Below are 26,449 nucleotides of genomic sequence, written 5' to 3'. Positions count from 1 at the left end.
GCAGTATTGTCTACTCAGCATAGGAGAAACCCTGGCTCACACCCAGTTCTGGCTTTAGCCCCTCTGCCTCTAGCCCCATTGACCACCAAGGTGATAGCTGCCAACACACCCTGAGGTGACGTGATGAGATAAAACTAGTGGTCCCTTCAGGTCCAGCTCTCAAACCAAAGCCACTGGGCACATAAGAATGTATAGGGACTTTCCCACACAAGACACACATTTAACCTTGGGATAAGTAACTGTTTCACCTAATTTCATAGAGATAGAGAAAGTTGAGCAAAATAAAAAGACAGAGAAATTTGTTTCAAACAAAAGAACAACAACAAAAAAGAAACCCCTGAAAAAACAACTAATGAAACAGAGATGAATAATTTACCAGTTAAAGAGTTCAAAGCATTAGTAATAAGAATGCTAACTGGGGACCTCCCTGGTGGCACAGTGGATAAGACCCCATGCTCCCAATGCAGGGGGCCCGGGTTCAATCCCTGGTCAGGGAACTAGACCCCACATGCATGCCACATCTAAGAGTTCTCACGTCACAACTAAGGAGCCTGTAAGCCGCAACTAAGGAGCCCACTTGCCGCAAATAAGACCCAGCACAACCAAAAAAAAAAAAAAGAATGCTAACTGAACAAGGAAAAAGAATAGATGGACAGATGGACACAGTGACAATTTTAATAAGGAGCTAGAAAATATAAAAAAGAAGCAGTCAGAGCCAAAGAATACAATAACCAAAATGAAAAATACACTAGAAGGAATTAACAGCAGACCAGGTGATACAGAAGAATGGATAAGGGATCTGGAAGATAGAATAATGGAAATAATCCAGAAAAGCAAAAAGAAAAACAAATTAAAAAAATAAGAACAGTAAAAGGGACCTCCGAGACAACAAAAAGCGTACTAAAATTTGCATTATAAGAGTCCCAGAAGGAGAAAAGAGGGAGAAAATGGCCAAATATGTATTTGATAAAATTATGGTTGAAAATATCCTGAACCTGAAGAAGGAAACAGATACCCAGGTACAGGAAGCACAAAGAGTCTCAAATCAGTTGAACCCAAACAGACCCGCACAAAGACATATCATAATTAAAATGGCAAAATTTAAAGATAAAGAGAGAATTCTAAAGGCAGCAAGAGAAAAACAAAGAGGGGACTTCCCTGGAAATCCAGTGGTTAAGACTCCATGCTTCCACTGCAAGGGGTGTGGGTGCAAACCCTGGTCAGGGAACTAGGATCCTACATGCCACACAGCATGGCCAAAGAGAGAGAGAGAGAGAGAGAAACAAAGAGTCACATAAAAGGAAACCCCTGCAATGCTATCAGCTGATTTTTCTTCAGTAACTTTGCAGGCTAGAAGGGAGTAGCAAGATACATTTAAAGTACTGAAAGGAAAAAACCTACAACCTAGAATACTCTACCCAGCAAGATTATCATTCAAAATGAAAGGAGAGATAAAGAACTCAGACAAGCAAAAACTAAAAGATTCATCAATATTAGACTGATTCTAAAAGAAATGTTAAAAGATCTCCTCTAAGTGGAAAAGAGAAGGCTGATATAAGAAGTAAGAATTCATAGAAAAGGAAAAATCTCTGCAGTAAAAACAAATACACAGTAAAGGCTGTGGATCAACCACTTAAATAAGCTAGTATGAAGACTAAAAGAACTTAAATGACTATCAGTTTAAAGCAAGTAGATCTAGTTAGCAGTCAACATATATAAACTCCATGGTAACCACAAACCCAAAATCTACAAAACACAAAAGCTAAGGAGAAAGGAACACAAGTATACCACTAAAGAAAATCATCAAACCAAAAGAAGAAGAAAAGAACAGAGAAGAACTACAAAAACAACCAGAAAACAAGGAACAAATGGCAGTAAGTACATACTAATCAATAATCATTTTAATAAAATAATGATTTAAACGTCAATGGACTAAGGCCTCAGTCAGAAGACATGTTATCTGATTGGATAAAAAAACAAGACCCATCTATATGATGCTTACAAGAGACTCACTTAAGATCAAAAGACACACAGGACTGAAAGTGAAGGGACAGAAAGATATTTCATGCAAATGGAGACAACAAGAGAGCTGGGGTAGCAATACTCATATCAGACAAAATATACCTGAAAACAAAGTCTATAACAAAAGACAAAGGAAGGCATTATATAATGATAAAGGGTTCGATACAAGAAGAGGATATAACACTGGTTAACATATATGCACCTAATATAGGAGTACCTAAATAAATAAAGCAAATCTCAACAGTCATAAAAGGAAAAATTTACAGTCATACAATAATAGTAGGGGATTTTAACATCCCAGTTACATCAATGGACAGATCTTCCAGAGAGGAAATTAATATGGAAACAGTGGTCTTAAATGACACATTAGACCAACTGAACTTAATAGATATCTACAGGACACTACAACTCAAAATAGCAGAATACACATTCTTTTAAGTGCACATGGAATGTACTCCAGGATAGATCACATGCTAGGCCACAAAACAGATCTCAATAAATTTAAGAGAACAGAAATAATATCAAGCATTTTTTCCTGACCACATGGTATGAAACTAGAAATTACAGGAAGAAAAATGGGAAAAACACAAACACATGGAGACTAAACAACATGCTACTAAAAAAACAATGAATCAATGAAGAAATCAAAGAGGAAATCAGAAAATACCTCAAGACAAATGAAAATAAAAAGACAACTTGGGAATTCCCTGGTGGTCCAGTGGTTAGGACTCCATGCTTTCACTGCAGGGGGCACGGGTTTGATCCCTGGTTGGGGAACTAAGATCCCACAAGCCATGTGGTGTGGCACAAAAAAAAAAAAAAAAAAAAAGACAACTTTCCAAAATCTATGGGAGCAGCAAAAAAGAGTTTTAAGAGGGAAATTTATAGTGATATAGGCTTACCTCAAGAAACAAGAAAAATCTCAAATAAAAAACCTAACCTACCATCTAAAGGAATTAGAAAAAAAAAACAAAACCCAAAGTCAGCAGGAGGAGAGAAATGATAAAGATCAAAGAGGAAATACATAAAACAGAGAAAAAATAGAAAAAAAAATCAAGCAAGAGTTTATTTTTTGAAAATATAAACAAAATTGATAAGCCTTTAGCCAGGCTCATCAAGAAGAAAAGAAAGGTGATCCAAATAAAATAAGTAATAGGGCTTTCCTGGTGGTGCAGTGGTAGAGAATCTGCCTGCCAATGCAGGGGACACAGGTTCAATCCCTGGTCTGGCAAGATCCCACATGCCATGGAGCAACTAAGCCCATTCACTACAACTACTGAGCCTGCATTCTAGAGCCCATGAGCCACAACTACTGAGCCCACGTGTCACAACTACTGAAGCCCACATGGCTAGAGCCTGTGCACTGTAACAATAGAAACTACCACAATGAGAAGCCCGCACACCACAACGAAGAGTAGCCCCCGCTCGTCGCAACTAGAGAAAGTCATGCACAGCAACGAAGACCCCACACAGCCAAAAATTAAATTTATTTTAAAAATTAAGTAATAAAAGAAGAGAAATTACAACTGATATCACAGAGACACAAAAATATCATAAGAGAACACTACAAACAGTTATATGTCAAAAAATTGGACAACACAGAAGAAATGGATAAATTTCTAGAAACTTACAATCTTCCAAGACTGAATCAGGAAGAAACAGACAATCTGAACAGACTGATCACTAATTGTGAAATTGAATTAGTAATTTAAAAAACTCTCCTAAACCAAAGTCCAGGACTGTGCAGCTTTAAAGGGAAATTCTACCAAACATATGAAGAAAGGCTAATAACTATCCTTCTCAAACTATTCCAAAAAATTGAAAAGGTGGAAACACTCCCAAATTCATTCTGTGAGGGCACCATTACCCTGACACCAAAATCAGAAAAAGACATTACAAAAAAATTTACAGGTCAATATCACTGAGGAATATAGACACAAAAATCCTCAACATAATATTAGCAACTGAATTTAACAATGTATAAAAAGGATCAAACACCATGATTAAATGCAATTTATTCCAGGGATGCAAGGATGGTTCAATATCTGCAAATCAATCAGTCTGATACACCACATTAACAAAAGGAAGGATAAAAATCATGTGATCATCTCAATGGAAGCATAAAAAGCATTTAATAAAATTCAACATCGATTCATGATAAAAACTTTTACCAGAGTTGGTATAGAAGGAAATATCTCAACATAATAAAGGCCATTTATGACAAACTCACAGCTAATATCAAACTCCGTGGTGAAAAGCTGAAACCTTTTCCTCTAAGATCAGGAACAAGACAAGGATGCTCACTCTCACTACTTTTATTCAACATAGTACTGGAAGTCCTTGCCACGAAAGTCAGAAAAGAAAAAGAAATAAAAGGCATCCACACTGAAAGGGAAGAAGTAAAACTGCTACTATTTGCTGATGATATGATACTTTACTTAGAATACACTAAAGTCTCCACCAAAAAACTATTAAAACTAAGAAATAAATTTGTAAAGTTGCAGGATTCAAGATTAATATACAGAAATTTGTTGCATTTCCATACACTAATAATGAATATCAGAAAGAGAATTTAAGAAAACAATACCATTTACAATTGCATCAAAAAGAACAAAATACTTGAGAATAAATTTAACCAAGGAGGTTAAAGACCTAGAGTCTGAAAATGATAAGACAGTGATGAAGAAAATTGAAGACAATACAAATAAATGGAAAGATACCACATGTTCAAGGATTGGAAGAATTAATATTGTTAAAATGTTCATACTATGGCAAGCAATCTACAAATTTAATGCAACCCCTATCAAAATACCCATGACATTTTTCACAGAACTAGAATAATCCTAAAATTTACTAAAATTAATAAACTATTAATAGAATAAACGTCAAAATCTAAATGATCATCTCATTAGATGCAAAAAGCTATTGACAAAGTTCAGTACCCCTTGACGAGGAAAATGCAATAAACTATGACTAGAAGAGAATTTCCTCGACCTGAAAAAAGGCATCATTAAAAAGCTCAGAGGTAACAACATACTTCACAGTGAGCCTGAACACCTTCTCCGTAAGATCAGAAGCAAGACAAAGATGTCTGCTCTAACCAGTTCTATTTAACATTGTACGGGAAGTGCTACCAGGGAAATTAGGCAAGAATATGAAATAAAAGCATTCCAGATTTCATAGGATATATACACATAACTCTTCAGGCAGACACACAAAATCATACGGATGTTGTCATGGCACATACAGGAGGACACACGCAGACACAGACCCAAAATCCTCAGAGTCAATGGCTCAGACACACAGATGCTCCCATAGACACATGGATCTCAAGCCCTCTGCACTCCTCCCCAGTTTTCTTTCTCTGTTTAGGACTAATCACAATCAGATATGCTATAATTTTACTTAGATATCTTCTTTCTTCTCTATTAGAATGTCAGCTTTTAAGCACACAGGGATATTTCTTTGGCTTTGTTCATCACACCACCTACTAGTAGGGCACCCACGCTTCTATAATCACTTCCAGAAAAGCACCGGTCACAATGTGACCGTTCCTCACTTTATTTTCCCATTGGAAGCTCAGTGAGGGCGACAAAGGTTTCTGTGTTCTCACTCGGCCTCCATGTCCTCTGAGAGGTCTCCTCCGTACGGTATCCATCACCCCCCAGGTCTCACCTGCCCACTGAGGTCGCTCCGGTCCGCCTCACAGGCCGTCCACACCGAGCCCTTGATCACTGTCCCCTACTTGAACTTCCATTGATGGGGAGAGAGGCGGCCTCCAGACCTCGGACCCCAGTTTTCCCAGCCACACAGAGAGCACTTTCTGGGACCCTGGAAAGCACTGAAAGCTGTTGCAAGAGCAGGTGGAGACATGGCTCCGCCCATTTCTGCCTCTTGAGAAACCTGGAGCTTGTCCTCCGATTAAGGAGGAGGCACCACCTCCTGCGCCTGTGCACTTCAGGGATCCCGGGCGTTTCGCGCATCTTATTTGGAGACAGTGTCGCGTTGCATTCTAGAGTTCTGGGAAGCAAAGGGGCCCCAGCGGCGGAGGGTCTGGCTGAGATCACCATTTCCCACAGGCCACGGGTCAGGAGTTCTGCAGAGATTTTCCTGCACCAGGAAAGGGTAGACACCAGCCTCAGCAGCAGAGGGCCAACTCTCTGTGGAGGCAGACACTGAGGTGAGGAAGCCGCGCATGGTCTGTGCATACGCTGCCGAAAGCACGGGGTAGTATGTGCCAGAGAACAAAGGGAGGGTGGTTTGCTGACAGTGGGGTCTGCCTGAGTGATTACTAGACTTAGGACAAGGCAGGGTGTCCCTTTATGACATTATTGTTTTGAGACTATTGTGGAACCATGCTTGTTGGTGCAACGCTGTTGTTTATGTGACAACGGGGAATATTGTGTCTGAGGGCGCTGAGCCTCATGACATGGGTTCTGGGTTTTGTCACTGCTTCACCTCACAGTCACCTGGAGTTACAACAAAGAAAACTGCCGGAGTGAGACAGTGTTGCATTTAAACGTGTTGACTGGTAAGAAGGCACAGAGTATGCTAGAGATGGGAAATATAAGCTGGAAATGGTCTCAAGACCAGCTCTGGGAACACGTGATGTTGATGTCCAAGGATTAGATTAGGACACACCCAGCCATATTCCACTTGGGGAGGTCTGTTACATGCACCTTTGTGTCAGGCCACAGCATTGCCAAGATATGACCCGAGAAACCTGGAGTCAACTCAGAGGTGGACTCCGAGAGCTCTATTACTTTCTCACCAGTTATGTGAATGACAGCGAGAGCAGATGTAGCCCTGGAGCGATTTTCCTAAATCAGATTTGGTACCAAGAAAAGTCCTGTTGTGGCCCATTCCTTTCCTAGTCCTTCCATTCTTCTGAAGAAGGATCCCAGAGGGTAGGAGAAATTGTGGAACACGTAAAAATCATGGTTTCGGAGAGTTTAACATTCTCCTAGCATGTGAAAGCGTTTTTGTTGCTTTCTATTAGTTATTAAGTAGTATACACTGTTGGGGCCAAAATATGCCTCAATTTTATATTGATTAATTTGGATTTTTTTTTTTTTGGCCACACCATGCAGCATGCGGATCTTCCCCAGCCAGGGATCGAAGCTGTGCCCCCTGAATTGGGAGCAGGGAGTCTTAACCACTGGACCACCAGGGAAGTCCTAATTTGAATTAAAGTTACTTAAGAAATGGATAGGGGCCTCCCGGGTGGCACAGTGGTTAAGAATCTGCCTGCCAGTGCCGGGGACACGGGTTCAGAGCCCTGGTCTGGGAAGATCCTGCATGCCACGGAGCAACTAAGCCCACGTGCCACAACTACTGAGCCTGCGCTCTAGAGCCCGCAAGCCACGACTACTGAGCTCACGTGCCACGACTACTGAAGCTTGCGGGCCTAGAACCCGTGCTCTGCAACGAGAAGCCACCACAATGAGAAGCCTGCACACCACAACAAAGAGTAGCCCCCGCTTGCGCACAACCAGCCCCCACACACAGCAACGAAAACCCAACGCAGCCAGAAATAAAAAATTAATTAATTAAAAAAAAGAAATGGATAACGCAAGAGGGATACTCTGACTCTTCCTGAAAGCAGGAAAGAAATCTCTTACGTGAAGGGTCTACTGCTTGCATATGGAGGTAGCAGGATACCCTTATGACCCAAGATAGAGAATTCTGGTGAAGAAGCCTATAGAAATGAACCCTGTTACTTCTTTAATTCACTACCCCAAGCCCAAACTCTGTTTAGATTCTTCACTAATTGGGCACCCAAAACCTAAGTTTCTTGTCCTGTCAATTCCACATAAGTTTATTATTTCTTTGTCTAAAAAGTATAAAAGCTGCCTGCTTTGGCTACTTCTTAGGTCCCATTTCTATGGGACTTCCATGTGCGTGAATTAAAATGTTTTCTTCTCATGTTAATCTGTCTGCTATCAATTTTATTATTAGTTTAGCCACAAGAACTCAACACAGGTAGAGGGAGAAATTTCCCCCTCCTAACAATATATATACTATCTTAAGTGTAGTTGTTAGTTTTCACAAATGTATAGTTATACCACCATCAAGATGGAGGACACTGTCACCCCAAAAGAACTCTCCTGTTTGTACTGAACCCTTCCCACCCTTAACCACTGATCTGTTTTAGCTTCCTATACCTTTGCCTCTTCCAGAATGTCATACAAATTGACCAGCATATTGCCTTGAGTCTTAATGGAAAATTTGACTCTGTTATCTGTAAAACTGCATATTGATACAAACTTTGTGTTCTTCTGAGTTTGTGATTTTTGGCATTGCCCAGAAGAGTGGCACACATTATGCTTTCAAAACTGAGAGATTTCATTGTTATCAGCTATATGAATTAAGTTAAGACCCCATGCTTAACTTTCTTCATTTGTATGTGGGAGGAATGATGGGGACAGATCAAATGAGATACTAATAATTGTAAAGTCACATGTCAACACTGCTAAGAAAGCATAAATTAGTACTGAAAAATAAGGGGAGCAAGTTTGAACTTCCACCGCCGTCTAATGAAACCAAACTGTCACCTTTTACCCTACCTTCCATAACATGTGAAAATGTAAACACAGATATGATCCCTGAAAAGAGAAAAAAAATGAGCTTTGAGGGCTTTGTGCATAAACCTCCCAGCTACTCCTCTTATAAGAAGGCATAGAAAATATCCTAGTTTGAGGACGTCAAATATACCTCTTTTCCCACTCCATTCAGATATTACTCAAAATGATACCTCTGATTGCAGCTTACCTCATTTACTCCTTGGATAATTGCCCTCTAAACAGCCATAGCTATTTTTGGTGTTTCAACGAGGAAATCATATTGGACTTGCACAGATATCACTCTACTCATAGGAAAACTAATGATGAGCTACAGCTGTGCAGATGACCTTTACTCAAACCCAAAGGAACTCGAAAGTTTCATGGGGTACAAATTGTGTCCGTCGGTCTAAATAGCAGCAAAATGATAATGCCAAATCAAAAGGCAATTTCAATTCCCTTCAAATGCTAATCAGAAACATAAATACTATGAAAACTGATAGCCAAAAGCAAAGGGGAAACTCACATCCCAGATACCCATGTGCAAACTCATGATCAAACAGCACATGCACTAAAACTTTTAACCATGGCTAAAATGAAGATGAACCATGTCTATACCAACCATTCCTGCTAATCCCAAGAATGCAGGACTGAAGTATTGTTTACATCCACATCCAAGCAGTTCCTCAGTATTTTAAGATGTTAGATGGTGGAAAAATGATCAGTGGTGACATCCTCACTCACTGAGGCCACTACCCTCCATAAAAAAGATATACAACATACCCTCCCTTCCCTATCATCTCACCTGTCATCCTTTCCTTTCCTTTCACACACTTATATTCTTTTATAAAAGCAAAGGTTTCTTATTTAACCATCTCTCTTTTCCCACAAAAATATAAGCACCCAGAAGTTCAAGAACTTCTTTTATACTTCCCTATCCAGAGCCTAGAGTGCCTGGAAAATTTTTGCTAAACTGGATATGTTGTCAGTCTACACTGCCTGGCATAGGAGGATGTTGAAAAATTAGCATCAAGAGATTAGTCTCTGAGCAAGAAGGTTTCACTGGACCAGGTATCCTGACTTTTTCCTTTGCTTGGTTTGTGTTCTCAGAAAATTTGTAAGCTTCACTTGACTCATAAAGGAAATAACAAAAGAAAATCTAATTTGCTAAGAAGTTTGTCATTACAAATATATATTTTAAGTGTGTACTTCTTTTAAAATCATCCAGTACACTGCAGGAAATATTTCAGTATTTAGACAAGAAAGGCAAAACCTGTTTCAGATGACTGGGAGCTGGCCTCACACTCCCCACAAGACCTAGATATATCCTGTTGAAGAGAAAAATGTGACACACATCCATCATCAGACAAAGCTACTCTGTGACCATGATGGATCAAAATGAAAACCGTATCTCTATAAATAATAAAAGAGAACAGATTCTAAAGTTTTTGTTTTGTTTTTTGCTATTTCTGGCCACACCAGAAAAACAGGATCTTAGTTGCAGCTTGCAGGATCTTAGTTTCCCAACCAGGGACTGAACCGGGGCCCTCTGCAGTGAAAGTGCGGAGTCATAACCACTGGACTGCCAGGGAATTCCCTAAAGATTTTAAATGACCCAAATTCCCCTCTTCTCACTAATGATCGGTACTTCTTAAAAATTAACTTCAGGGCTTCCCTGGTGGCACAGTGGTTGAGAGTCTGCCTGCCGATGCAGGGGACACGGGTTCGTGCCCTGTTCCGGGAAGATCCCACATGCCGCAGAGCAGCTGGGCCCGTGAGCCATGGCCGCTGAGCCTGCGCGTCCAGAGCCTGTGCTCCGCAACGGGAGAGGCCACAACAGTGAGAGGCCCGCGTACCGCAAAAAAGAAAAAAAAAAATTAACTTCAGCATCACGCCATTCTTTCTGCCTTGTTAGATAATAACTATTATGATTACCCATGACAGAATTTGGCTCACTTCCTCACAGCATCCAATGTAGAATAATGCCTTGCTTCCTTGAATAGCAATCAAATCATCTAACACAAGTCAAAATCCAATAGGAAGTCCTCAAGTGCACAGTTACTGTTACACCCCACATTTTGTGGTCATTCCTAGTATGAGAACTCATTACATCCCTCCTTCTCCTTGACAACAGACGTGATCATGGTGGTCTTGGCAAAACGGGACAGAAAACACCATGATTTAAGTGCTTGGTGTTATGAATGAATAAGAAACTAGTCTCATGAAAGAAATTATAAGTATAAAAGAATAAAAAATAAAAAGTGCCTGAGGTAAAAATACCTGCCCTTGTATGCACAATAATATTGACTCAATGTATAATGATTAGGTGGAGAAAATTACAAGTTGATCTGAAATTCCATAATTACAATGGGATATTTAATATACCCTCTCAGGAAATGAAAAACACAGTTATTTCCTAGCAGATGAGTGCTTGTTAAACAGCTAATAAAATATTTCTAAGAAAAAGCTACAAAAGCACTCATTACAGAAATTAATGCACATGATTTGAATCATATACAATCAAAGAGAACTGAAAACATATTCAGGGATTACACTCAGATGTGAGTAAAAGGAAACACTGAGAATCTGCCTGATATGTGGAAGGTGCTGATTCTACATGGAAGGACTGGGTCTGAGCAGTCACTGCACAGTGAAGAACAGGAACAAACTCACAGGCAGTTCTTTTGGACTGCAACACAAAGGGGAATCAGGAGCACAAAGTCAACAGCAGTATTAACAGACCAAGGTGTTATTACAAATTAGAGCTTATATGAATACAGTCTAGAGAACAGTGTTGAGGATATTCTCAACCATGACAGTCTAAATTTCTTGCCAGATGCACACAGTGGGCTTGCAGGAAAATCCAAACTGTGCTGAATCTTCCATGTTGAACTTTGGAAAACACTGTGGAAGCCTACAGCTCTGATCAAATGGAAGTCAAACAGTCTGTGGTGGTTTTGAGGATATTCTCTTTTTTTCCAGTTTTATTGAGAAATAATTGACATACAGCAGTGTATAAATTTAAAGTGTAAAGTATGATTTAACTTATATACATCGTGAAAGGATTATCACAATAAGGTTAGTGAACATCCTTCACTTCATATAGATACAAAATTTTAAAGAAATAGAAAAAATTATTTTCCTTTTGATGAGAACTCTTAGGATTTACTCTCTTTAACAACTTTCTCATGTTGTACATTATGTCCCTAGTACTAATTATTTTATAACAGAAAGTGTGTACCTTTTGACTGTCTTCCTTCAATTTCCCCTTCCCCCCACACCTTGCCTCTGGTAATCAGAAATCTGATCTCTTTATGAGTTTGTTTTTGAAATATAAATGACCTACAACACTGTTAGTTCCTGTTACACAACATGGTGTTTCGATATTCCTATACATTTCAATATGATCACTAATATAAGTTTAGTTACAATCTCTCACCATACAAAGATATAATTATTGACTATATTTCCCACACCTTACACTTCATACCTGTGACTCATTTTGCAACTCTAAGTTTGCATCTCTTAGTCTCCCTCACCTATTTCTTTCCTCCCCTACCTCTTCTCCCTTTGCCAACTACCTGTTTGACACAGTATCTGTAACTCTGTTTCTGTTTTGCTATGTTTGTTTGTTTGTTTTGTTTTTTAGATTCCAAAAGTAAGTGAAATTATACAGTATTTGTCTTTCTCTGTCAGACTTATTTCACTTAGGATAATACCTTCTAGGCCCATGCACAATGTTGCAAATGGCAAAATTTCATTCTCTTTTATGGTTGAGTAATATTCCATAATATATTATAATATAAATATATACAATTATTTATATATATATATATATATATATATATATATATATATATATATATATATATATATATATATATATATATATGGATTAGATTGGTCCTTTTGGGACTGTAATTCCTGAACCTGGATGTCTGTTTCCTTACCAGGTTATGGAAGTTCTTGGCTATTATGTCTTCAAATATGTCTTCTGCCCATTTTCTCTCCTTTCTTTCTGGGACTCCTATGATGAGAATGTTAGTATGCTTCTTGTTGTCTCAGAAGTCTCAAACTGTCATTTAAAGAAAATTCTTTTTCCTTATTTTCTGTTCAGATTGAGTGATTTCCACTACTCTGTCTTCCAGTTGCTGATTCATTCCTCTGTATCATCTAATCTACTACTGATTCTTTCTAGTGTATTTAAAAGTATCACTTATTGTATTCTTCAACTGTTTGGTTCTTTGTATTTTTTAAATTTTTGTTAAAAATGACAAATTTCTCACTCTGTTCACCCATTCTTCTCCCAAGTTCTTTGAGCATCTTTATGATCATTACCTTGAACAAGCAGATTGCTTATTTCTGCTTCCTTAGTTCTACTTCTGGGGTTTTATCTTGTTCCTTGTTTGGAACATATTCCTGTCACCTCACTTTGCCTAATTTGCTTTTTAAATTTCTATGTATTTGGCACATTGCTTGTTTCCAGACGTTGGAGAAGTGGCCTTTTGTAGCAGACGTCCTATGTGTGCCAGCAGTGCTCTCTCCTCTGGACACCAGAGGTATATGCTCTAGGTGTGCCCCCTATGTGGGTCCTTCTCGTGCAGCGGGCTGACTAGGTGTGGCTGCCCCTTGGTCCACTTGGTTGCCAGGTCCTGCCTTGTGGGGAGGTTGCTGACTGTTCGTACGTAGGGTCAGGACATGAGGTGGCTGGCTATAGAGCCCCAGGGGGTCCGAGGGCCAGTGCTGGCCCACTGGTGGGTGGAGCTAGTTTCCAGGGTGGGAGGTCATGGGCTCGGGACCCCCAAATCTACTGTCAGCCTGGTGCTGACTGGGGCCAAATCCCAGGGTGGCTGGCTGAAGGGTCCAAGGTGTCTTAGAGTTGGTAGGTGGGGCTGAGGCCCAGGGGGTCCTGGGGTTAATGCCAGCTCACTGGTGGGTGGAGCCAGATCCTGAGGTCTTTGGCTACAGTAAGCTGGGGGTCTCAGAGTTGGTGTCAGCCCACTGGTGAGCAGGGCTTATTTCTGTCACAGACGGCTACAAGGTCTGGGGTGTCCCAAAGCTGGTACTGGCCCACTGGTGAATGGGGCTGGATCCTGGTGTAGGCCCACTGGTATATTGGGTTGGGGCCTCAGGGGTCCCAGAGCCAGTGCCAGGGCAACTGGGGTCTCAATGTATCTTAAGGCAGCTGGCCATATGGTGGGTGGGGCTGCATCCCCACCTGGCTAGCTGCCTGGCCTGAGGTATCCCAATACTGGTGCCAACAGGCTGGTGGGTAGTGCAGGTCTCTTGTGCTAATAAGCTAGAAGGACAATTCCAAAACCACACTTGTCAGCACCAGTATCCTTGTGGACAGCCCCAAAAGGGCTGTCACAGTGTCTATGTCCCGAGAGTAAACACCAGTTGCCTCCTGCTTTTCCAGGAGTCTCTCCAAGATCAGCAGGTGGGTCAAACCTAGGCTCCTTTCAAATTACTGCTTTTGCCCTGGATTTTGGAGCACATGAGATGTTATGTGCATCCCTGAAGAGTGGAGTCTCTATTTCCTACAGCCCTCTGACTATCATGAAAGTAAGCCCTGCTGGTCTTCAAAGCCAAATGTTCTGGGGGCTTGTCTTTCCAGTGCAGGGCCCTTAGGCTGGGGAGCAAGATGTGGGGTTTGGACACCCTTGCTCCTTGGGACAACTTCTGCAATTGTAATTATCCTCCTGTTTGTGGGTAATGGGTCTTGACTGTAACATTTCTCCACACTTCCTACTGGTCTCATTGTGGGTCCTTCTTTCTATCTTTATTTGTAGAAGATCTTTTCTGCTAGTGTTCAGGTCTTTCTCATCAACAGTTGCTTGGTAAACAGTTGTAATTTTGATGTGCCCATGGGAGGAGGTGAGCTCAGTGTCTTCCTACTCCATTGTCTTGGACTCTCTTCAGTTTTGAGAATATTCCTGACTGGCAGAGCAAAAAATGAGAAAAATGAGCTGGAAGCAAGTGTCTGCAAAGGCCCTATGCTTCTTGTGTGTCTCTTTCCATACAAGTGGCTCCAAAATCTACCTAATCCTATTTCACATCTGAATTTCAAGTTACCTGTAAATTAGGCTTTGGTGAATTCTAACATGGGGCCATAAAAGCAACAGAGTCTAGAAGATGTAATTCACAACATTACTCACATTGACGTAACAGAGTCAAAAAGGGTCATCTCCAACTCTAAATTTTATTGTCCTCTCACAGGTCTTTTTTTTTTTTTCAGTACGTGGGCCTCTCACTGCCGTGGCCTCTCCCGTCGCGGAGCACAGGCCCTGAACATGCAGGCCCAGTGGCCATTGCTCATGGGCCCAGCCGCTCCGTGGCATGTGGGACCCTCCTGGACCGGGGCACGAACCTGTGTCCCCTGCATCGGCAGGTGGACCCTCAACCACTGCGCCACCAGGGAAGCCCTCAGAGGTCTCTCGTAATGCAAATTCCATAGCCCAAATCCCAGCCAGAAGGAATGACAAATAACAAAAGATGAAAACAATAATTCACATGAGAGTATATGATGAACTTTGCATACTTACAAATATATGCCAACTCATTGTTAGCAAAGAAATGGAATAAAGCTCTTCAGGCCAATGAAAAGTTAGTTTTCTCTTAAGAAGTAAAGGTGGAATATGTATATAATGTATAAGGGATGTTGAGTACTTGCCGCAGGAGGCCAGTACAATAAACAAACAAGTACCAAAATGTCATTTTTCAGTGTTCTCTTATTTCCAGAAGAGTATTATATAAAAATTAACCCCACTTACATATTAGAAATGCACTTCAATTCACCCATGGATCAAAGAGTCTTCAAAATAAAAACAAAAATTTTACTGAGTAAAGGATAAGATTACCTATTAAACTTAGGAACAATTGCCTAAAGAGTACCTACAGAATTATCTTACCTCAATATTTACTTGCAAAAGTAAGTACTACTCCATACTACAGATAATAACTTTAAGAATGTGCCACTGATAAGGACAATATATATTTAAAGTTTATAACACTTCTTCCATACTATAACTTTGAGTATTCTACATGAATTAATTTGTACCAGGCTTACCCATATTACTTACATTAACATGAGTTTTTTCCAGTGCAGTTTTCACATGACTACAAAAATATTTGTTTCAACTGAATAGTTTGTTTTACTTTTCAGTTACTTGGTATCTATCCAGTGTACATTCTCACATGGTTTTGTAAGGATGTAGGGCAAATGAAGGTTTTCATATATTGTTTATATTTAACAGAATTCTCTCTAGAGTGAGTTCTCTCCCAAGAAAATGGGACTGAAAACTTCCCCAATTCCTCATGCTTACATGGTGTGCACCGTCTTGTGTCCTTAAAATGTTGTGTGATAAAGGCTTTCCAATATTCCTTACGTTCAGTTTCTGGTAAGGGTTCTTTCACATATTTGAACATAATAGGAATTGTTGAGGGCTTTACCATACAGTTTGCATTCACAGAGTTTCTCTCCAGTGTGAATTCTTTTTTTGTATTCAGAATGAACTGGGACTACTGAAGGTTCTCCTACATTCCTGACATTCACAGGCCTACTTTCCATTATGAGGGTTTTCATGGTTTTGAACAGAACTGGGACAATCGAAGGCTTTCCTATAATTTTCACATTCGTGTGGTTTCGCTCCAGTGTGAGTTCTTTCATGATTTCATAATGAACTGAAAAAAATCGAAGGCTTTCCCACATTCCTTACACTATTAGGTCCATCTCCAGTGTGCTTCACCACGTCTTGGAATTTTAGTGACAGAACTGAAGGCTTTCCCAAGCGCTACTCTCCAATATGAGTTCTTTCATGGTTTCGTAAAGAACGGAGATGACTGAAGGCTTTACTACAATTCTTACATTCATACAGTTTCTCTCCAGTGTGAGTTCTTTCATGGTTTTGTAATGAACTGGGACAATCGAAGGCTTTCCCACATTTCTTACATGTATAAGGTCCAACTCCAGTGTGCTTTATCATGTGTAAATGAAATTTTGAGAGAAAAATGAATGCTTTCCCACATTCCTTACATTCATAGGGTTTCTCTCCACTATGAGTCCTTTCATGACTTCGAAGGGAACTGAGATAACTGACGGCTTTACCACATTGTTTACATTGATAGGGTTTCTCCCCAGTATGACTTCTTTCATGTTTTTGAAGGAAACTGGGATAACTGAAGGCTTTACCACATTCCTTACATGCATGAGGTTTCTCTCCAGTATGAGTTCTTTCATGTCTTCGAAGGGACCTAGGAGTACTGAAGGTTTTACAACATCCCTTACATTCATAGGGCTTTTCTACACTGTGAATCCTTTCATGACTTTGAAAGTAATTGGGACAATCAAAGACTTTCCCACACTCCTTACATTTATAAGGTCCATCTCCAGTGTGCTTCATCACGTGTCTTTGAAATCTGATGAGAGAACTGAAGGCTTTCTCACATTCTTTACATTCATAAGGTTTCTCTCCACCATGACTTCTTTCATGTTTTCGACAGGAATTTGGACAACTGAAGGCTTTACCACATTTTTTACATTCATAAGGTTTTTCTCCACTGTGTCTCCTTTCATGGCTTTGAAAGGATCTGGGACAACTGAAGGCTTTACCACATTGCCTACACTCATAGGGTTTCTCTCCACTATGACTTTTTTCATGTCTGCGAATGGAAGTGGGCCAATTGAAAGTTTTCCCACATTGTTTACATTTATAAGGCTTCTCTCCTGTGTGAGTCCTTACATGTATTTGAAATGAACTGGGAGTAATGAATGCTTTCTTACATTCCTTACATTTATAAGGTCCATCTCCAGAGTGACTTATCATGTGTGCCCGAAGGCTTGAGAGAAAAATAAAGCCTTTTCCACAATCCTTACATTCATAGGGTTTCTCTCCAGTATGATTTCTTTCATGTTTTCGAAGAGAACTGGAATAACTGAATGCTTTACTACATCTTTTACATTCATAGAATTTCTTTCCATTGTGATTTCTTTCATGGTTTTGTAATCCTACACGGGAAATAAAAGCTTTACCACATTGCTTACATTCATAGGGTTTCTCTCCTGTGTGAGTCCTTTCATGTGTTTGAAAAGTTCGACGATATCTAAAGGCTTTTCCACATTGTTTACATTGATAGGGTTTCTCTCCCATGTGGGTTTTTTCATGTATTTGTAGTGCACTTAAAAAAGTAAAGACTTTCCCACATTCCTTACATTTATAAGGAGCATCTCCAGTGTGTGTTATCATGTGTCTCCGAAAGGTTGTGAGCCACTTAAAGGGTTTCCCACATTCCTTACATTTATAAGGAGTATCTCCAGTGTGCGTTATCATGTGTCTTTGAAAGGTTGTAAGCCACATAAAGGATTTCCCACATTCTTTACATTCATAGGGCTTTTCTCCTGTATGAATCCTTTTATGTGTTTGAAAGGATGTGCGAAAACGAAAAGCTTTCCCACATTCCTTACATTTATAGTTCTCCTGTCCACTGTGTTTTCTTTCATGTTTTTCAAAACACTGAAGATAACTGAAGGCTTTACCACATTCCTTACATTTATATGGCTTCTCTTCATATTTCTGATACTCATACAGTTTGTGCCCACTATGACGGTTGATATGCCTATTAAGGGATGAATGATGCATAAAGACTTTTCCACATGCACTGCATTCATGTAGTTTCACTCCAGTAGTTTTCTTCTTCAGACTGAGTTTTGGAATAAGGCTGAAGTTTCCTGCACATTGACTACCCTCTTTACTTTCACAGAGTCTCTCTACAACATGACTTCTGTAAAAAATGAGAATCACGTTAGTAATGATTTCTTTACCAACAATTTAATATTTATTAGTAGGATATTTGAACTACATTTTTATGATCTATAGCAAAACTGTAGGTTATCTCCCTTGTCTGAATTGTTTTTGATTGAATATAAGAAATGCCCTGCAAGAAGACTTCACTCTTGGAATTATCAAAACACTGATATTCACATATAGGGCTTGTTAATACTGTTTCCAAGAGAACTATTTTCCAAACACTAAATATCTATGTCACATATTAGAAAGTATTTGGGGGAAAGTTTTTCTGAGAATAAATAAATGTCAAGCAGGCATTATGTGTTTAGGTCCCTTCTTTTAAAATTTCATCACGTACCAGGACCCTCATATAAGGCACTACTTTCTGTTGTGAGTGTGACTTACCTTAGTTTTCTCCCCTGGTTTTTGTACTGATCTTCAATGTCATGATCCTCCCATTTTTTCCCTAAATTGCAGATGCAGAAAAACGATTCCAAAATATTAGAAATTATAGAACAATTATTAGATTCTATATTCATTGTTGGTTGTGACAGGCCTAGTTTATATACCAACATCCTCCCTTCCACATAGGACATCTTAGAAAACCATCAATGAGCAAGAAACATTTGTTCCCTAATTGACAAAGTAAAGGAAAGCTGTCACCCTTACCTACTGAGGCCAGGTTTCTGAAGGTTTCCCGCATCACATCTCTGTAGAGTTTCTTCTGTGAAGGATTCAGTAAAGCCCACTCCTCCAGGGTGAAATTCACAGCCACATCTTCAATGGCTACTGAGTCCTAAAATACCCCAAATATGTGTATAGTAGGATGAATGACACTGACAGGACTAGACATCTATACACCATTTTTGTTTTGTTTTGTTTTGTGTTTATTTTTGGCTGCTTTGGGTCTTCCTCTAGTTGCAACAAGCAGGGGCTACCCTTCATTGCAGCACGCAGGCTTCCCATTGTGGTGGCTTCTCTTGTTGCAGAGCACAGGCTCTAGGCGCGTGGGCTTCAGCAGTCGTGGCACGTGGGCTCTAGAGTGCAGGCTCAGTAGTTGTGCTGCACGGGCTTAGCTGCTCCATGGCACATGGGATCTTCCTGGGCCAGGGATCGAATCTGTGTCCCCTGAATTGGCAGGCAGTTTCTTAACTGCTGTGCCACAAGGGAAGCCATATACACTATTTATATGAAGGTTATGTATGATCCTGTCATATCCAAACATTTATTCTATGACTTGATCATCAGGAACTTACTCTGTCTCTACTTCCTCACAAATTTAGCAGCATAATGAACATGGAAATATTTACTCTGATCACATTACATCTCATTTCTCACTAACAGCAGGGCCCAGAACATGTTGGGAAATGACAGACATGATATACAAATGAAACGAATGTTACCATTTTAAGACCATCAATGCCTTGTGAGGAAAAACTCTTTCATCTCCTTCCTTTTTACATACCATTTATAGCACTTATGAGGCAGAGGGCCAAATCTGCACAAACTTTTATGAATAAGAACATAGTGCTAAACTGGAAGCCTTTTCTTCTATTCCCATCACCAAACAAGAGTCCAAGAAAACTGTAAAACTTTTAATAGGATCCAGCTGGCCAATTTGTCTGTAAAGTAATCCAGGCCTTTATAAGTAGTCAGATGTAGATGACAAAAAAAAATATTCTTGTGGGGAAATAGTGCTGTTAGCTTGTGTAATATTTACCACAGATTCAGTTTTTCCTTTCTCTTTGTTTGATCTGATGCACTAGAAAGTTAATTGGCGCCTACAGTTAATTGGCGCAGACAGTAGGAAGACAGCATGAAAACACAGACCACAAAATTCCTATAGTCATGTGCCTCAGGGCTGCTTAAGAGGCATACATAGGCACACAGAGTGAGACAATATGCCAGAATAGCTCTTTATGGCAGATCTAAAACACAGTGCCCTGTGCCTTTCTAACCTTGAGGAACAGATTAAGAGTTGTAGATGGCAAGTGCACTCACTGAAAATCACAAGGGTTTGATGGTGAATCTGCCCCAAAGTATGAAATACACAAAGGATTCAACAGTGCTTTCCTCCTAAAGAACATAAAATCTCCATTTTCAAATTGCAGGAGGAAGTTATTTCCTGACCAGCCACTCTAGAGGCTGCCCTGCCAACTTCTCTAATTTCCAAGCTCCCACAAGGTTTACAGTAACATGACAGCTTGACCCCTGGGGATAGGAATCCCTTTACTGATGACAGCACACATTGCCAATAGTGTATGAAAGGTTTTATTACCTAAATAATTGAGGTATCTGAGGAAAGTAAGGCAGGCCTCTCCAGAGCTTTCAAGAAATGGCTTCACAAGCAAGGAAAGATAATTGGACTTTTTAAAAACTGAAGTTAGGGGCTGGGTTAGGATGAGGGTTCACACACAAGAGCAGGATCTTAAGAGGACTGAATCTCTTGCCACTGCCAATGGAAGAAGGACTAAGGTTTTCTGATCACTTTGTATAGATGTGGGTAAAAGTGTAAAGAGGATGAATGAGGTTTTAAAGCAGTCAGCAATCACCAAAAATTGAAGACAGAGACTTACAGGTTCTAATCTGGCATTTAAGGAACTTAGAAGTCATCATTCCTGGCCTCAAAGAAAAAAAATGAAAAAAACTTGAACAAGTCTTCTTAGACCCATCAGAGCATTGAGGTCACAGGCAAAACACTCTCTCTAAAACTGGGAAAGAAGAAATAAAGATGGCATGTAAAAATAAGCACCAGGGACTTCACTGGTGGTCCAGTGGTTAAGACTTCACCTTCCAATGTAGGGGGTGCAGGTTTGATCCCTGGTTGGGGAGCTAAGATGCCATATGCCTCGCAGCCAAAAAACCAAAACATAAAAATAGAAATAATATCGTAACAAAATTCAATAAAGACTTTAAAAAATGTCCACATCAAAAAAAAGTAATAATAATAAAAAATACCAAACACTCTGTTCTTAACAAGGCCTGTACTGAAAACAATATATTTCACCAGAGGCTAACACAAAACCAAAAAAATAAAACAAACAAAATAGAACACAATATCCATGAACTGTACAATGACAGGTTTAAAATACACAAAATGGGAATATCTGAAAAAAAAAAGATACACAGAAAGGAACAGAAAAAATGAAGTAATAATCATTGAGATTTTCCTAAAATTAATCATAAATGGCATGCTGTAGATCCAAAAAGCTTAAAGAACACTAAACGTCAAAAATGCATACCAAGGGCTTCCCTAGTGGTGCAGTGGTTGAGAGTCCGCCTGCCGATGCAGTGGACACGGGTTCGTGCCCCGGTCCGGGAAGATCCCACATGCTGCGGAGCGGCTAGGCCTGTGAGCCATGGCCTCTGAGCCTGCACGTCCGGAGTCTGTGCGTCCAGAGCCTGTGCTCCGCAAGGGGAGAGGCCACAACAGTGAGAGGCCCGCGTACCGCAAAAAAAAAAAAAAAAATGCATACCAAGTATATCATATTCTAACTAGAGAAAAATCAAAGAGAAAGAGAATATAGTGAAAAAAAGCCAGAGGGGAAACCCACGTTACTTATAGAGAAAAACGATTAGAATTAAATCAGACCTCTTTTCAGAAACCATGCAAGCAGGAAGAGAGCAGAGTGAAATATTTAAATTTTTGAAAGAAAAAACTACTCTTCTACTTTTCAAAACCAAAAGCTGGTCCGCAGAAAATATTAATTATAATAAAATTGATTGACGTCTAGTCAAGATAACGGAGAAGAGAAGGCAAAACAGAAATAATATCAGAAATGAAAGAAGGGGGAAATGAACATAAAAAGATTTGATACAATTCAACATCCATTTATGGTAACAAACTAATAATAGAAGGGAACTCTCTGTCCTTGAGAAAAATATCTACAGGACACCTGCAGCTAACATCATACTTAGATACAACACCAAAAACAAACAAACAAACCATGAAGGGAAAAAATGATAAGTCTCACTTTATTAAAAGGAAAATTCCTGTGGTGGGAAAGTGTTAAGAGAATGAAAAGACAAGTCACAGACTAGGAGAATGTCTTTGTAACACACATATCTGATAAATGACTGGTATGCAGAATATACACAGAATTCTTGGGGACTTCCCTGGTGGTGCAGTGGATAAGACTCTGTGCTCCCAATGCAGAGGGCCCGAGTTTGATCCCTGGTCAGGGCACTAGATCCCAAATGCATGCCATAATTAAGAGTTCACATGCCACAACTAAGGAGCCCGTGTACCGCAACTAAGGAGCCCTGGAGCCACAACTAAGAAGCCCTGGAGCCACAACTAAGAAGCCCATGTGCCGCAACTAAGGAGCCCGCGAGCTGCAACTAAGACCCAGTGCAACCAAATAAATAATTTAAAAAAAAACCCAAACAAAATATATATATATATATATATATATATATATATAATTCTTAAAACTCAACAGTAAGAAGACAAACAACTCAATTAAAAGTGGGAAAAAGATCTGAACAGACACCACACCAAAAAAGATACACAGATGGGAAATAAGCAATATGAAAACATGCTCAACATATGTCTTTGGGAAATTATAAAAAAAACAACAATGATATGTCACTACACACTTATCAAATGGCTAAATTCAAAACACTCAGAACACCAGATATTAGTGAAGATGTGAAGCTGCTGGTAATCCTCATTCCTTGGTGGTGGGAATGAAATTTGGTATGCCTACATTGGAAGATAAGAATTTTCCATCGATACTTAATATACTCTTATACATATAGTAAGATCCAGCAATCACATTCCTTGGTAGAGACCTAAATTAGTCTCTACCAAGCCTACACATGAATGTTTCTAGGTGTTTTATTCATAATGGGCAAGAGTTAGAGTTAAGCATGATGTCCTTCAAGAGTCGAATGGCTAAACTATCAGTGTCATTCCCACTGTAATAAGATGAAATATTGTTCAGTGAAAAAATGAAATCAGGTATCAAGCCATGAAAACACATGAAGGAATCTTAAAAGTACATTGCTAAGTGAAAGAAGCCAATCTGACAAGGCAACACAAGATTCCAAGTATTGGACATTCCGGAAAAGACATTATTATGAGCCAGAAAAAGATCTTTGGTTCTGAAGGATTTGGGGGTTGAAGGGAGAGATGAATGAATAGATGAAACATAAGGAACTTTGAGGGAACTGATACTACTCTACAGGACAGAGAAATGATGGATACGTTTCAATAAACATTTACCAAAACCCATAGATCCTATAACACAAAGAGTCATTGATAATAAAAACTGTGGACTTTAGTGCATCACTATTGGTTCAGTAATTGTTATAAATGTACTGTGGTAATACAAGATGTATAAAACAGTGCAAACTGTGTGGATGCAGAGGGGTTATGTGGGAACTACTAAGGAAAAGAATTACAGGACCACAATATTCAAGAGATAAAGGAATCCAAAGGAAAGAAAAGCAAATATTTGAATCAGCTGAGATAAGCACACTGCTTCCCTACCGTTGAAAACGAAAATCCACATTCAGAAAGTTAAATACATTCTTAAAATTGTGGTCCAGACACTCCCAACTGAAATAGAACCCCTAGAAGTGAGTCAGTCCCTGGTGAAGAAGGGTAGGGACCCAAAATAAACTCTGGCAGCTGCACATACTCTTCTCTTGCCTGGCCACGTGCGAGCCCTTCCTCTCCCAGGCTTCCATTCTCACAAGTGAGGAATTTCTCATCAGGTTCCGACCCAAATGAACTCCCAAATTCATAAACCCTTTGTCAAGGAGACAGAACACCAACCTCCATAGACTTTCCTGTGCACAAATTACACTGAATGCGCCAACATTATGGATGCAACACTTAGGCATACATCTGCACCTGAAGAAACCACTATTACAACTGCAGAAAGAAATCACCGTGTCTCCTCCACCTACCCAGGTGCACTTGAACCCCCATCTTTCCAGGGCTCTGCACCTTCTCTCAGCATAAAGGCTCCTTCTGTAGTGGGTGTGAGCAGGTGAGAAAACCTACAAGGAGAGGTTCCCCAGGAAGAACCAATTGGCCTTTACTTCTACCTCTCTGTGCACGCTCAGAGAGGGCCTTGGTTTGGCTCACCCACCACAGGCCATGCTCAACACTGGAGTTACTTGGCACCACTATTACATTTTAATGACACAAACACACTGACCAATCCAGCAAATTCACTCAGACTCAGTGTTTATGTGGAAAGGAGGAAAGAAAACTGGAACGTACTTTACTAGTTCAACCAGAAAATCCCAAATATATATTCCTTTCAGCAAAGAAGATGTCAGTTAATTATTATTTCATGGCAAGACTTGTTTTGTAATTAATTAATCATACTTGAACACTTCTGGTCTGCAAGTCTAAACCCTGGAATTTCATTTAAAATCATCCAAAAGTAATGAACAGCCCTCTGAAACAACTACAGTCAGGGTAAGAGGGAGTGAAACCAGTATCTTAAGTGAAATGCAATACTGGAACCTTTCTTTTCACCCCTGAAATTCACCTCTTTTTTTTGCCTCTTTGGAAATGTTTTATGCTATCTTTCGAGCCTATTGATTAAATAAAAATGTATTTACCCCTACTGAAAACGAACACTTAAATAAAGCAATAAATCTTCTCAGGTCAACAAAAGCAGGGAGGGGCAAGGCTGACAGAACAGATCACCCAGGAAAGTTTCAAAAAGGAACCTCCAACCAAAGGATTTTCCGTAGGCTGTCTGGGCCCAGGAAAGATCCTGGGACGAGAGGCACAAGGATTTCATACAACATAGTTCCAGGCGGTCATTCTCGGCTTTCCTTTCATGTAAAATACACACAAAAAAATAAAGCTTTCAAAATCAGCCCATCCGTGGCTCTACTTAAGAAGGATAAACAATTAAAACATTGAGGCTATTTGAAATGTACCACGGCGGACAAACAGTAGAATATGTTGTGAATCAGAGAGAGGAAACTGGCGTTTGGGAATATGAAAGGGATTTGTAAATTTAGGGATTTATCGCCAACCCTAGGAAGAGCTACGCTGGTAAAACAGGGTTGTGGATTTGAGACCCCGCTCCCACCAAATTTGAAAAACTCAAGAGAAAACGTGTCGCGCTGGGGAGAAAGGAGGGAACGGGGACCTCACACACCACAGCTCCTCCCACGCATATAGCCCTGACCCCGAGTCTAACGACCCTCCCGTGGTCACCGCACAACCTGGGGGAGACGCGGGGCTGCGGGCGCAGAGCTGCGCAGAGAGGCTCCAGGGTCAGGGCCGACGTCGCCGCGCACCAAGGGACGGGACAGGACGCCCGGGGTCCCGGCTGCCGGCCCCGCCCCGCCCCCACGCTGCGAGCCGGAGCGGACTGAGGTCCGAGCGGCGCCCCGGGTGGACTCGGGCCAGCGGACTACGAATTTGACCGCGGGGAGGCCCGGGTCCCGCCACGGCCGCTTCCGGCCGGTTCCCACCAGCCCCTCCTCTCCGTCTCCACATCCAGGGAAGCACACTCACCATTTCTAGGTTTCCTGGGTCTCCCCGAATCCTTCCTACGACTCCCACGACCCGTATAGATCACAGCACAACACAGCCTGCGGCAGAGGAAGAAGACCACTAGGGGAAGATAAGCATCCGGAGCAAAGCCAGAGCGATTACCTACAGCCCTTCCGTTGAGGGCCGTCACCCCACCCACAGGCCCCAGCGACCTCCCTGATTGGGCAGTTCCCAAGGCCTCGCCCCCTCGTGCCTGAGTGACAGCGGGGCGGGAGGACGCTTGGCTCAGGCGAACAGGCTTCAGCCGTTCGTGGGTGACCTGTCCCCGAGGGAATATTTGAATTTAAACAGAGCTTATTCCTGTCCTAAGGCTGACTCTGTAGTCTTCCCGCAGCTTGGTCGGAACGCGAGGTCACAGGTGTGCACAGGGAATTCCTCATTCAGTTTGAAGATGAAGCAAGTATAGACAAGAGGGCGCCCAGACCAGGACAAACTGCAACAAGAAGGCTTGGTGTAACTGGAACCTTTGTTTAGAAACGTAGCCACTTCAGTGTGACATCACTATCTGTAATAAAGAGTCAGGCTCCGTTTTTTTTTTTTTTTTTTTT

General features: G+C 40.6%; 1 protein-coding gene across 1 annotated transcript; it reads right to left on the bottom strand.

Annotated features, from left to right (window-relative positions):
* Positions 1–14,765: 14,765 nt before the first annotated feature.
* LOC132517528 (zinc finger protein 709-like) lies at positions 14,766–25,946 on the bottom strand. The gene is made up of 4 exons (XM_060144903.1): positions 25,863–25,946; positions 19,037–19,163; positions 18,773–18,833; positions 14,766–18,362 (listed from the first exon to the last, which is right to left on the bottom strand). Exons 1-4 carry the CDS (start codon positions 25,863–25,865, stop codon positions 16,376–16,378), a joined length of 2,178 nt encoding a protein of 725 aa, XP_060000886.1. The 5' UTR covers positions 25,866–25,946; the 3' UTR covers positions 14,766–16,375.
* Positions 25,947–26,449: the final 503 nt, after the last annotated feature.

The sequence above is a fragment of the Lagenorhynchus albirostris genome, chromosome 3, assembly GCF_949774975.1.
Source record: "Lagenorhynchus albirostris chromosome 3, mLagAlb1.1, whole genome shotgun sequence".
Lineage (NCBI taxonomy): Eukaryota > Metazoa > Chordata > Mammalia > Artiodactyla > Delphinidae > Lagenorhynchus > Lagenorhynchus albirostris.
The sequence above is the reverse complement of the archived record's forward strand: the minus strand, read 5'-3'. Positions and strand labels throughout refer to the sequence as shown.

What these genes read in the sequence shown, in the direction of transcription:
- LOC132517528 (XM_060144903.1), bottom strand. An exon ending in CAGAAACCTGGCCTCAGTAG is followed by an intron (nt 18,834 to 19,036) that starts GTAAGGGTGACA and finishes TCTGCAATTTAG; the next exon opens with GGAAAAAATGGGAGGATCAT. An exon ending in AACCAGGGGAGAAAACTAAG is followed by an intron (nt 18,363 to 18,772) that starts GTAAGTCACACT and finishes CATTTTTTACAG; the next exon opens with AAGTCATGTTGTAGAGAGAC.